The following is a 14,053-nucleotide window of genomic DNA, read 5'->3' as shown; positions in this document are numbered from 1 at the left end:
AGATTGTCTGAGTCTGAATCCCAGCTCTGCCCACACTAGTTGTCTGATCTTGGGCAAGTTCCTCAGTTTCCTCATATGTAAAACAGGGATGATAACACTATGGCTTAGGCACTATCATGACGATGAAATCAATTAAATGCTAGTAAAGCACTTAGAACAGTGCCTGGTACACAGTAAGTGCTATTTAAGTGCTTATTTTCCAGGTTAAAAATGAGACAGGGAGAAGACAGACAATTTTAACATCATTTTGACTAATCCACTTATTCTACCCTCCCTAAATAATCCTTTTACACTATATGTAATGAACTGAATTGAGTTACAATTCATCTCCCTACCACTGCCTGTCTTCCAGGAAAGGTAATACCAGCAAGTTAAAGCCAGGAACAGAGTGGAGAGGGTAGAGATGCACAAGGTCTGAAGTTATAAAGAAAAACAAAGCTGAACATAAATAGTCCTCAAATATCTGTGTGTGCTCTAAGCCAAATCTGAAAACTGCTGGATACTGTAAGTCCTGTCTTTGAGGAAATAATACAGGAAGAGAAAAAAAAATTGTTTATATCACAATGCTTACCTGAAGGATAGTTTTCTTCTTTGTGGGTTCATCTTCCTCAGAATCTGACTAAGAGAAAAAGAAATGAAGTAAGGCCTCACTGTTTTAGGACAGTAAAAGAAACACATTAAATATAGCACATATGAAGGGTTGGACAACAGTGGCCATCTTGTCTGTGCCCCACCTCTGTACAGAGGTACACTCACCCCAGGCCCAGTCAAACAACACAGCTCCCTTCCTGATCTCAAACAGCTTCAGAGAAATCAGGGTATGCCCTGGCCTCCCTTGATTACTCAATTCCCCTGCCCTCTCAGACCTGTTGCACAGCCTTTTTGGCATCAATTTCTTTTCTGTTAAATTAAGACTATTTCCTCCCGTTTGGTCCTTGGTGGAAAGAAAAAGCTATACCCATTCTTCTTCCTATAATTCTGTCCACTAGAAGATGAATGGGAATTGGCCCACAATCTCACCCAATCTCAGCTTCACTTTTAAAACCACTTATATAGACTACATAACCACAAGGCTGGGGAACTCCAGTGGGATTGAGTGGTGTGTTAACTACTCTTCTATGAGGCATTAAAGGTCAAAGCCATTGGAGAAATCCATTCCTTCTCCAAGTATGATCTATTGTCTCACACAGTTGTTCATGTCTAGGAAGAAAGCAGGCAAATGACGACCATGAGGATCTGGGGCAAGACAGGAGGTCATCTGTGTTATCTTTCTGACCCATCAGGATTGCTTCTAAGACAAGCTCTCATGCTGAAAAATAGCTAAACTTTTAGCTCTATCTCAGTTCCGTGGCACCTTCAAGTCAAGGAGAGCCGCAAGGCATATGAATAGCAAGCTTTAACATTTTTATTTTAAAAAATTATTCCCCCAGCCATGAACCTTAAAGCTTTCCATTTGTTCCCAGGGCCTTGGTTTGGATATCTGTAAATAAAAAGGCAATTAGGCAAGAATCTCAGATCCCATTCATCTCCAAGATTCTGTGAGAACTCAAATCCTCTGCTGTTCTATACTCGCTCTCATATCTCACAAGTTCCTTTTTGAATTTATCTCTTCCAAGGATCTTTCAATCATAATTACCTATTATATTCAAGACACTGTGCTAAGTACTGTACACAGCATTTCCTAACCAGTGTCCCAGGCAGGGCTTGGCCAGCTAGAGTCCTAGACCTCTAGTCTCAGTCTGGACCATTTCCCGCAGTGTGCTTCAAAGATTCCCTGTGTGTGCCATGATATGAAAAAAGTACCTGCCCTCAAAGAACTTACAATCCAGTAAAAAAATAAGTACCCAAATCACTGTAATAAAAGGCAGTATAAGGCCGGGCACAGTGGCTCACACCTGTAACTCAGTACTTTGAGAGGCCAAGACAGGCAGATCACCTGAGGTCAGGAGTTTGAGACCATCCTGGCCAGCATGGTGAAACCTTATCTCTACTAAAAATATAAAAATTAGCTGGGCATGGTGGTGGGCGCCTGTAATCCCCAGCTACTCAGGAGGCTGAGGCAGGAGAAATGCTTGAATCGGGGAAGCAGAGGTTGCAATGAGCCAAGATCTTGCAATCCAGTCTGGGTGACAGAGCAAGACTCTGTCTCAAAAAAATAAAATAAAATAAAAATAAAAGGCAATATAAGATAAGAGTACCAAGTGTGGTTCAAACATCCCCTCAATTAGTACTACCATTACGGAAAACTGTATGGAGGTGCCTTAAAAAAACTAAAAGTATAAATTTAGTCAGGCGTGGTGGTACACGCCTGTAGTCCCAGCTACTCGGAAGGCTGAGGTGGGTCACCTGAGCCTAGGAGGTCAAGGCTGCAGCAAGCCGTCATCATGTCACTGCATTCCACCCTGGGCGACAGAGTAAGACCTTGTCTCAAATACTAAAAATAAATAAAAATAATAAAATTTAAAATAAAAATAAATCTTAAAATAAAAAAATTTAAAAATAAATTTTTAAAAAATTAACAATAGAATTTACCATATGACAGTGTGGCACAGTGGCTCACACCTGTAATCCCAGCACTTTGGGAGGCCAAGGCGGGAGGACTGCTTGAGCCCAGGAGTTTGAGACCAGCCCAGACAACATGGTGAAACCCCGTCTCTACTAAAAATACAAAAGATTAGCCGGGTGTGGTGGCACATGCCTGTAATCCCAGCTACTCGGGAGGCTGAGGCAGGAGAATCGCTTGAACCTGGGAGGCAAAGGTTGCAGTGAGCCAAAATCACGCCACTGCACTCCAGCCCAGGCAACAGAGTGAAACTCCATCTCAAAATAAATAAATAAAAATGCAAAAGTTAGCCAGGCATGGTGGTGCATGCTTCTCTGGAGGCTGAGGGACAAGAATTGCTTGAATCCAGGAGGCGGAGGTTGCAGTGAGCTGAGACTGTGCCACTGTACTCCAGCCTGGGTAACAGAGCAGACTCTGTCTCAAAAAAAAAAAAAAAATTAGACCAGGCATGGTGGCTCACACCTGTAATCCTAGCACTTTGGGAGCACTTCCTAGCACTCCAAAATCGGAGAATCACTTGAAGCCAGGAGTTCAAGACCAGCCTGGTCAACACAGTGAGACCTCCCCCCACCTCTAATATTTGAAAAAAAGATGAAATAGAAAATAAAAGAGGAACCTCACTCAGAAATTTTTTACAGAACAAAAATAAATAAAAATTTTAAATAGGCCCAGTCCAGTGCCTTACACCTGTAATTCCAGCACTTTGGGAGGCCAAGGAATGCAGGTCACTTGAGGTCAGGAGTTTGAGACCAGCCTGGCCAACATGGTGACACCTCGTCTCTACGAAAAATACAAAAATTAGCTGGGCATGATGGCGGGCACCTTTGCCTGTAGTCCCAGTTATTCGGGAGGCTGAGGCAGGAGAATTGCTTGAACCCAGGAGGCGGAGGTTACAGTGAGCGCCGAGCTTGCGCCACTGCACTCCAGCCTGGGTGACAGAGCGAGACTTGGTTTCAATAATGATAACAATAATAATTAAAATAATACAAATTTTAAAATTTTTTAAATTAAAAATTAGCTGGGCATGGTGGTCCACACCTGTAGTCCTAACTACTAGGGAGGCTGAGATGAGAGGATCGCTTGAGCCTGGAAGGTGGAAGTTATAGTGAGCCAAAATCATGCCACTGCACTCCAGCCTGGGTGACAGAGTAAGACCCTATCTCAGAAAAAAAAAAAATATATATATATATATTATATATATATACATATATATAATATATATATTACCCGGCCGGGCACGGTGGCTCACGCCTGTAATCCCAGCACTTTGGGAGGCTGCGGCGGGCGGATCACCTGAGGTCAGGAGTTCCAGACCAGCCTGACCAATATGATGAAAGCCCATCTCTACTAAAAATATAAAAATTAGCTAGGCATGGTAGCAGGCGCCTATAATCCCAGCTACTCGGGAGGCTAAGGTAGGAGAATCGCTTGAACCCAGGAGGAAGAGGTTGCAGTGAGCTGAGATTGCACCATTGCACTCCAGCCTGGGCAACAAGAGCAAAACTCCATCTCAAAAAAATTGCCATATGACAGCCTGGGCAATATGGTGAAACTGTCTCTACAAAAAATACAAAAATTAGCTGAGTGTGGTGGCGTGCGCCTGTAGTCCCAGATACTCGGGGGGCTGAGGTGGAAGGATCACTTAAACCCAGGAAGTCCAGGCTGCAGTGAGCTGTGATTATGCCACTGCACTCCAGCCTGGGCAACAGAGTGAGACCCTGCCTCAAAAAAAAAAAAAAAAAAAAATGAATTACTATATGATCCAGTAATTCCACTTCTCTAGGTGTTTACCCAAAAGATTTGAAATCAGTTTGCCAAAGAGGTATCTGCACTCCCATGTTCACTGCAGCATTATTCACACTAGCCAAGTTATGGAAGCAACCTAAGTGTCCATCAACAGATGAATGGATAAAGAAAACGTGGTTATTTATAAACAATGGAATAATATTCAGCCTTAAAAAAGGAAATTCTGTCATTTGCAGCAGCATGGATAGAATTGGAGAACGTTATGCTAAGTGAAATAAGCCAAGCAGACAAAGTAGACAAACAGCACATGTTCTCACTTACATGTAGAATCTAAAAGAAGGTACTTCATAGAAGCAGGGAGTACAATGGTAGTTACCACTGAGGAGACAATGGTAAAGGGGCACGAAATCTCCGGCAGGAAGAATAAGTCTAAGGGTTTTTTTGAGATCTAGTGCACAGTATGGTGAATATAGTTAATAATAGTGTATTATACATTTCAAAATTGCTGAGAGTGAATTTCAAATGTTCTCACCACAAAAAAATAAGCATTTGAAGTGATAGCTATGTTAGTTTGATTTAATTATTCTATAGTATTCTTAACATCATCTTGTATCCTATAGATACAATGATAAATTGTCAACTTAAAATAAAAATGTTGAATCCCCTTAAAGAACCTCCTGTTTGTATTTGTGCTTCCTTTCATGTAAGTCCTTCCCCTTGTCACTCCCACCCCTCCCATATCACTGCCACCTCTCATTCTTTTATCAATCTGTATTCTCTACTTCCTAACTCAAAACTCCTGAGAAGTATCTCTGATGAATCTCACCTTGCTCCTTTTCACTAGGTGTCCCTACATCACTCATTTGCTCAGGGTGGCATCATATTAACTCAGGTTCATTTGTGCCTACTCTGTAGACATTACATTTTTCACATATATTCTTGCCTTTACTCTGACAGCAAAGGGTATTTCTTGTAGTTGAATATTTCCTCCCAGTAGTCAGTACACAATGAATTTAATTACTAACTGCTGCCAAATATGTTTTTTTTTTAACCAAGAAGGGAAATCCATCTTGGTATCTAAATGTGGGGGATAAAGGAAAGGGTGGCAAAGGAAAGGACAACCATCTACCAAGTGCTTCCTGTGTATCAGGCAATTTACTCATTTTTCATTTAATCCTTATAACAACATTTCAAAGTAGGCATTATTATTATCTCAACTTTATGGTAAAGAAAGTAAGGCTCAGAGAGATAAAATAGGATTGGGCAGAACCAGGATCAGAACCAGTTCCGGTGCCCGTGCTTTTGTGGGAACACCATACTGAGCTGTCTGCTGTCCAGGTCTGAGATTCACACTCACTAGATCCCACACGACATAGCTGAGAGAGCATGAGGCACAAAATCAGAAGCACTAGTTTGAGTCTCAGCTCTGCCCCTTACTGGCTATTTAACTTCCCCAAGCCTAAGGTGCAAATAATACTTACCCATGTCACAACCACAGGAGCTGCCAGTGAAAACGATACAAAGTAAAATTCTAAACAAAGTTCAAATATTATTATTTTCTCTGGTTTCCCAAGATATCAAACTCACCCAAGAAAAGACTTAAGCACCTGACACCTAAGCATTTTTTACCTTTTCTTTCTGTTCTAAACTCTCATTGCCCCTTACAGACTCCTGACCATCTCTCTTGTCTTTTGACCATGAAGACTTATCTCCTTTCTGGCAGACAGGCCACACAGAACAACCTCACTATGGGGTATATAAGGTTTTCAAGGTTTCCCCAAATACGTTTAAACTTTGACAACCTAGGCAACAGGTCCAATGGCAATAATCTGAAATAAACAAATTTTATTCAAATTTAAGATGATTACATTTATAAAACTATACAAGCATATTCTTATTTTTCAGATCCTTTGAAAAACAAAAAGTGGCCACTGTGAGACTGTAGTAGGCAAACTGTCCCACAGCTAATAGAATTGAAGGCCAGATCCACTGTGGAAAGAAAATTCAATTTCTCTGTAAATGTCACAGATTGTCTCCATTATACTGACAACCTGAGTTTATAGTTTAAAAGCACACACACAAAAAAAACCCTGTACAAAGACTTCGGAACAGTCTATTATTTCTAGATTTAGAGGACTGCTATGGCTACTCACAATCATTCTTCTCTTTGAACATCTTTTTCCCTTATGACATGGTCTTGCTCTGTTGTGCCCAGGCTGGAGTAGAGTGGCGCAATTATAGCTCACTGTAACCTCAAACTCCTGGGCTCAAGCAATCTTCCTGCCTCAGCCTCCCAAGTAGCTGGGACTACAGGCACTTGCCCACCATGCTCAGCTATTTTATTTTTTTAATTTTTTTGTACAGATAAAAGGCAGGGTTTCAATCTGTTGCCCAGGCTGATCTCAAACTCCTGTCCTCAAGCAATCCACCTGCCTTGGCCTCCCAAAGTGCTGGGATTGCAGGCATGAGCCACTGCACACCCAGCCCGAACATCTTATATAAAACTTCTACTGACCCCTATTATAAATCATCTCACGACACACCATAAATGACAGACTCCCTGAAACAGAACACTAAAACAACAACTTCAAAAATGAGGCAAGGCAGAGACGGCCAGGCACAGTGGTTCACCCCTATAATCCCAGCATTTGGGGAGGCCCAGATGGGAGGACTGCTTGAGCCCAGGAGTTTTGAGACAAGTCTGGGCACTGTAGAGAGACCTCATCTCTACCAAAAAATTTTAACAATTAGCCGGGTGCGGTGGTTCACGCCTGTGATCCCAGCACTTTGGGAGGCCGAGGTGGGCAGATCACAAGGTCAGGAGTTCGAGACCAGCCTGGCCAATATGGTGAAACCCCATCTCTACTAAAAATACAAAAATTAGCCAGGGGTGGTGGTGGGCGCTGGTAGTTCCAGCTACTCGGGAGGCTGAGGCAGGAGAATTGCTTGAACCCAGGAGCCGGAGTTTGCAGTGAGCCGAGATTGCGCCACTGCACTCCAGCCTGGGCGACAGAGCGAGACTCTGTCTCAAAAAAAAACAAAAGAAAAAAAAATTTAAATCAGCCATGTGCCTGTAATCCCAGCTACTCAGAAGGCTGAGGTGGGAGGATTGCTTGAGCCAAGGAGCTCAAGGCTGAAGTAAGCTAAGATTGTGCCACTACACTCCAGGCTGGGCAATAGAGCAGGACCCTGTCTCCAAAAAAAAAAAAAAAAAGAAAGAAAGAAAGAAAGAAAGAAAGAAAAATGAGGCAGGAGGATCACTTGAGCCCAGGAGTTTGAGGCTAGCCCGGAGAAGACAGTAAGACCCCCATCTCCACACAAAAACAATTTTTTTTTTGAGACAGAGTCTCGCTCTGTCACCCAGGCTGGAGTGCAGTGGTGCAATCTTGGCTCACTGCAAGCTCCGCCTCCCGGGTTCACGCCATTCTCCTGCCTCAGCCTCCTGAGTAGCTGGGACTACAGGCACCCGCCACCACGTTCGGCTAATTTTGTATTTTTAGTAGAGACGCGGTTTCACCGTGTTAGCCAGGATGGTCTCAATCTCCTGACCTCGTGATCCGCCCGCCTCGGCCTCCCAAAGTGCTGGGATTACAGGCGTGAGCCACCAAGCCTGGCTTTTTTTTTTTTTTTTTTTTTTTTGAGACGGAGTCTCACTCTGTCACCCAGGCTGGAGTACAGTGGCACGATCTTGGCTCACTGCAACCTCTGCCTTCCAAGTTCAAGCAATTCTCTGCCTCAGCTTCCCAAGTAGCTGGGATTACAGGTATGGGCCACCACGCCCAGCTAATTTTTATATTTTTAGTAGAGATGGGGTTTCACCATCTTGGCCAGGCTGGTCTTGAACTCTTGACCTCCTCGTGATCCACCAGCCTCAGCCTCCCAAAGTGTGGGGTTTACAGGCGTGAGCCACCATGCCCGGCAAAAAAATTGCTTAAAAACATAGCCAGGTACAGTGGCACATTACTGTAGTCCCAGCTACTGGGGAGACTGAGGCAGGAGGGTTGCTTGAGCCCAGGAGGTAGAGGCTGCAGTGAGCCATAATCGAGCCACTACATTCCAGCCTGGGCAACAGACTGAGACCCTGTCTCATTTAAAAAAAAAAAAAAAAAAAAAAAAGAAAGAAAGAAAGAAAAGAAAAAGGGCCGGGCGCAGTGGCTCACGCCTGTAATCCCAGCACTTTGGGAGGCCGAGACGGGTGGATCACAAGGTCAGGGGTTCAAGACCAGCCTGACTAACATGGTGAAACCCCGTCTCTACTAAAGATACAAAAATTAGCTGGGTGTGGTGGCGGGTGCCTTAATCCCAGCTACTCAGGAGGCTGAGGCAGGAGAATTGCTTGAACCCGGGAGGCGGAGGTTGCAGTGAGCCGAGATCAAGCCACTGCACTCCAGCCTGGGCAACAGAGCGAGACTCTGTCTCAAAAAAAAAAAAAAAAAAAAAAGTGACTGAAAAAAAGAAAAGAAAGAAAGAAACTCTGCACCCACTAAACAGTAACTCTTTATCCCCACGGCCCCCCAGCCCCTGGTAACTGCTATTCCACTTTCCATCTCTATGAATTTGACTTTTCTAGATACCTCATATAAACAGAACTATACAATATTTGTCCTTTTGTGACTGGTTTACTTTACTTAGCATAATGTCTTCAAGGTCTATCCATGTTGTAGCACGTATCGGAATTTCATTCCTTTTTAAGGCTGAATAATATCCTAACGTGTGCACATACCACATTTTATCTATTCATTTGTGGATGAACACTTGGGTTTTTGCCACCTTTGGCTACTGGGAGTATTGCTGCTATGAACACTGGCATACAAGTATCTGTTTGAATCTCCACTTTTGATTCTTTTCACCTAGGAGTGAAATTGTTGGATCATCATTCTGTTTGTTTAACCTTTTGAGGAACTGCCAAACTGTTTTCCTCAGGAGTTTATTAAATGGAGGTTGTGGAGTCAACTTCTAGAGAGTGCTAAAGACCAGCAAATGGCCACCTGAGTGGGTCTGTGCCATTAGATCAAGAAAGAAGGACAATCCTAGAAACGCCGGAGCATCCAGGGCTGAGAGTGTCCCGGGCCACAACAGGCACACATTGGTTTTGAGGCACAAACTGTTGAGTCTGTTAATAAGAAAGTATTGTATTTCTTCTTGGCCCCACGAGAACCTGAGCCTCAATGGCCACCACTGTCCTCTCTGTTCCAGCTGCCAAGAGTGACAAGACACACATACCCCAAGACTGCTGAGCAAGAACGGAAACAGACATTTTCCATTAAGCTAGGTCCAGTGGGATCTGCTAATCTGTCAGAGCCTCATTCCCCACGGCAGCCTCTCTCTTATCTTCCCAGGCTCTGGCTCTGAGACACTCCCTCTCCAAAAAGCAATCACTAGCTTCCAGGACTAAAAGCCAAGGAGGAAATAAGAACCCAAGAACAGACACCCCCTAAGCCCCACACGCCAGGGCTCCAAACCCTAATCATTACTACTATCATCCCCATTTGCTAGATTCATCAACCTTTTTTAAGTCCCAAGTACGTGCTGCTAGGATACCGTTTTCACTCCCATTTTTGCACTCCTCATTTGTATTTGCTTTCTGCTTTCTGGCTGCCCCAGGCTCTTCCTTCTATGTTTTCCATAGACACCCCGATAAACACAACAAATCTCATCCAGGTTCAAATACAATCACAGCTACTCACAAACTGTGTTTTCAGGCAAATCACTTCTGTTCTCTAAACTCCTGTTTTCTTCTTTATAAACTAAAGTAAGTGCCCAGCACAGTGTCAGACATTAAGCATGTGCCCCACAAAGATAAGCACACTCTCCCTTCCCTTTAGCTAGGGCTAAAACTTAGCTAAATCCACTGCAGGCAATTTTTATTTGGTTACTAGAAGTGACAAAAATTAGTGAAATCTGTCTCAGAGCTTCAAATTTTCTACTATCTGGGTAAACAATCTGAAAGTGGTGGTAAATACTAATCCAGATAACCCTAAAATTTCTGTGTGCTTTGGAATACACGTTATATAACAGAAAACTCTTCCAGCAGATTTATTCTTCTGATTTTGGTTTTTCATATGCTAGGGGAAATCTGCCTCCCCTGAGCCTATGAAATCAACCAGTGTAGCTTGGGTCACAGCAAGAAGGGAAAAAGAAGGGACGATTATCCATTCTATGGATCATTCCTAATTCCTCACAAAAATCAAAAGCTGACTGAATTTAATTTTGGAATACGCCTGGAGGGAGAATTTGGTACTACGCTGACTGCAGATGATTGGATAATATGACCCAAATCAAATCAACCAAATTCTCACTCCAGGAAAACCAGAATTGAGACTACCATCATAGTTCAATCTGGACTGATCTCTAAAAGGAAAGAAATAAAAACCAAGGTGTGGGTGGCCATCCTTCACCTACAACAAAGGTTAAGACGCCAATCCGCAGAGAAATAATGAATCAAGGCCAGAAGCAGTGGCTCACGCCTGTAATCCCAGCACTTTGGGAGGCCGAGGCAGGCAGATCAGTTGAGCCCAGGAGTTTGAGACCAGCCTTGGCAACATGGTGAAACCCCATCTCTACTAAAAATACAAAAATTAACCAGTCTCATAATCTGGTCTCAAAACAAATAAATAAATAAATATATTAAAATTTAAAAATAAAATAAATTTTTTAAAAAATGAATCAAACATGCCAAGAACAGCTGTGTAGAGATCCCCAACAGATCTCAGGTTCCTGATGCAGGTCCCTTTCTGAGGTACCACAGTATATTTATGATGCATTACCATTTAAGGCTAGGCGTGGTGGCTCACATCTGTAATCCCAGTACTTTGAGAAGCCAAGGCAGGAGGGCTGCTTGAGCTCAAGAGTTCAAGACCAGCCTGGGCAATGTAGCAAGACAACGTCACTATTTATTAAAAAAAGAAAAAAAAAAAACATTTAAACTAGCTTGAGTTGGCTTCTAACACTTGCAACAAATGAAATCTAACTAACCCCCAATCTGCTCTGCCTCCCATATTTCCTCAATAAATGGCAACACCACCCCCCAGCTGCCTGAGGCAAAATGCAGTGGAGGTCAACCTTGAATCCTCTCCTTAGTGTAACATCTAATCAATCTTCCAGTCTTATCACTTCCCCCTCCTAAATATACCTCGATGCTCCAGTTCTCTCCAACCCGTAGTTCATCATCCAGGCCACCAGCCTCTCACATTCTGCCAGTCTTGCTCCCTCCAAGTTTCTCACCACTCTGATCAGAGAATTCTTGCCTTTAAGAGGTCTTCACTACGCCAAAATGAGGTAGAAAGACCCTAGCATGGCATCCAAGGCCCATTATCTGGCCTCAGCCCCTCTCTCTCTAGCCCCATTCTCTCAGCACTCCCCACCCTCTCAAATGCTCCAGCCATTGTGATTTACTCACCTGAGGTTCCCTGAAAGCATTGTCCCTCTCTGTCCTCCAAGCTTTTATACATTGTTTCCTCTGCTGTGCTGCTCCCACACTACCCTTTCTTCAGCCTTATCTCTGCTTAGACATCTCCCCGCAGAGGGCTCCCCAACCTCCCAAGACTGGACTAATGCCCACTAGGTGTACTCCAATGGCACCAGCTTATCACAGCCCTTCTCTGCCTTGTCCTAAAATCTACTTCCTTCTCTGTTTTCTCCAGTAGATCATAAGCTCCTTTCGGGCTGGGGCTATCATGTTCACTACTGTACATTCTTAGCTCCAGGTACAAAGAAAGAGCTCAATATCAATTGAACGAAATGGTTGAGAGTTAATTACTTCTAATTACTTCTACTTCAGCACCAAACTCTAAAGGGAAATTATTTACTTAAGGAAACCTAATTCATTCTTTCAAATGCGTACTAAGAGCCTACTAAGTGTAAGACATAGAGCTCAGAACCGGAGGGGCTTACATCTGGAGGGGTCACAGCTCTTTTAAAGACAATGGTTGGCTGGCGTGGTGGCTCACACCTGTAATCCCAGCATTTTGGGAGGTCAAGGTGGTCGGATCACCTGAGGTCAGGAGTTCAAGACCTGCCTGACCAACATGGAGAAACCCCAGTCTCTACCAAAAATACAAAATTAGCTGGGCGTGGTGGCGCATGCCTGTAATCCCAGCTACTCGGGAGGCTGAGGCAGGAGAATTGCTTGAACCCTGGAGGCGGAGGTTGTGGTGAGCCCAGATTGTGCCATTGCACCCCAGCCTGGGCAACAGGAGTGAAACTACATCTCAAAAGATAAATAAAGACAAAGGTTACCCTCACCTGACCATCCTGAACATTCTTAGGCTACCTTTCTGCAGGAATTATGTGTTCCAAGAACAAAAAGACCAACTTGAACAGAACAAAAATGGGAAACTCAACCAGCAAGGGCTAGGACTTTAATTAGCCATGTTCACCTCAGAAATTTAGTGAATGCTTACAAAGGAGGGAGTGTTAGTCTTCAGAGTTTTCTGCCACCTCAGCCCACCCAAATGGCAGATTTTACAGCCTCTCCCAACTTTCTATAATGCTACCTTCACAGAGCTAGAAATGAGCTTTCCATGTCTGTGTAGTCTGTTTTTATTTGTCTCATTCAGGGATCTTTCCTTGTTCCAGGTTAAATCAAAGCCAAGGTAAGTTTCCATGGAGCAATAAAAGGCTTTTTTTTGGATCCTAGACTTAGGGTGAGAGACTCTCGGGTGTGAAAAAAGGGGGAAATAAAATGGAAGAAAGTGGCCGGGTGCTGTGGCTCACGCCTGTAATCCCAGCACTTTGGGAGGCCGAGGCAGGCGGATCACGAGGTCAGGAGATCGAGACCATCCTGGCTAACATGGTGAAACCCCATCTCTACTAAAAATACAAAAAAATTAGCCAGGCGTGGCGGCGGGCGCCTATAGTCCCAGCTACTCGGGAGGCTGAGGCAGGAGAATGGCGTGAACCCGGGAGGCGGAGCTTGCAGTGAGCAGAGATTGTGCCACTGCACTCCAGCCTGGGCGACAGAGGGAGACTCCGTCTCAAAAAAAAAAAAATGGAAGAAAGTTTCAAACAAGATAGGGAGAGAAACTCTGGAACCTCCTTCCATGAAGAATCCATATTGGAGTTCTTTCACTCACAAAATACCCATAGGAGTATTCAGTATGTGCCAGGCATTGTTTTAAGTACTAGGGTTATAGCAGTGAATTTTTTTTTTTAATCCCTGCCTCATGGAGTTTATATACTAGTGGGAGGACAGATGATGTTAAATGCAATGGAAAAAAATAAAACAAAGAGCAATGGGGAGGAGGAGGTGATAGGAGGTTGCAATTTAAATACATAGGCTAGGGAAGTCCTCACAGAAAACAGGTCTTTTAGGCCAAGTGAGGTGAGGGAGAGAACATTAGGATATCTGAGAGAAGGCCGGGCGCGGTGGCTCAAGCCTGTAATCCCAGCACTTTGGGAGGCCGAGGCGGGCGGATCACGAGGTCAGGAGATCGAGACCATCCTGGCTAACACAGTGAAACCCCATCTCTACTAAAAATACAAAAAATTAGCCGGACGTGTTGGCAGGCGCCTGTAGTCCCAGCTACTCGGGAGGCTGAGGCAGGAGAATGGCGTGAACCCGGGAGGCGGAGCTTGCAGTGAGCCGAGATCGCGCCATTGCACTCCCGCCTGGGAGACAGAGCGAGACTCCGTCTCAAAAAAAAAAAAAAAAAAAAGGATATCTGAGAGAAGAAATTTAAGGAACAGCAAGTTCAAAGAATGGAAATGGCTCCTAGGCAGAGTTGGGAGTCTGAAGAAAAGCAA

At 43.9% G+C, this 14,053-nt stretch overlaps 1 protein-coding gene across 2 annotated transcripts in view; it reads right to left on the bottom strand.

Annotated features, from left to right (window-relative positions):
• The window catches only part of PRCC (proline rich mitotic checkpoint control factor), a 36,432-nt gene that overhangs the window by 18,353 nt on the left and 4,026 nt on the right, over positions 1 to 14,053 (bottom strand). For both annotated transcript variants that reach the window (XM_063624874.1, XM_063624875.1), the window contains exon 2: positions 572 to 619. In XM_063624874.1, the coding sequence (XP_063480944.1) occupies positions 572 to 619 (48 nt within the window). The remainder of the gene's footprint in view (positions 1 to 571; positions 620 to 14,053) is intronic.

The sequence above is a fragment of the Symphalangus syndactylus genome, chromosome 12, assembly GCF_028878055.3.
Source record: "Symphalangus syndactylus isolate Jambi chromosome 12, NHGRI_mSymSyn1-v2.1_pri, whole genome shotgun sequence".
In the NCBI taxonomy this organism is placed as follows: domain Eukaryota; kingdom Metazoa; phylum Chordata; class Mammalia; order Primates; family Hylobatidae; genus Symphalangus; species Symphalangus syndactylus.
The sequence above is the reverse complement of the archived record's forward strand: the minus strand, read 5'-3'. Positions and strand labels throughout refer to the sequence as shown.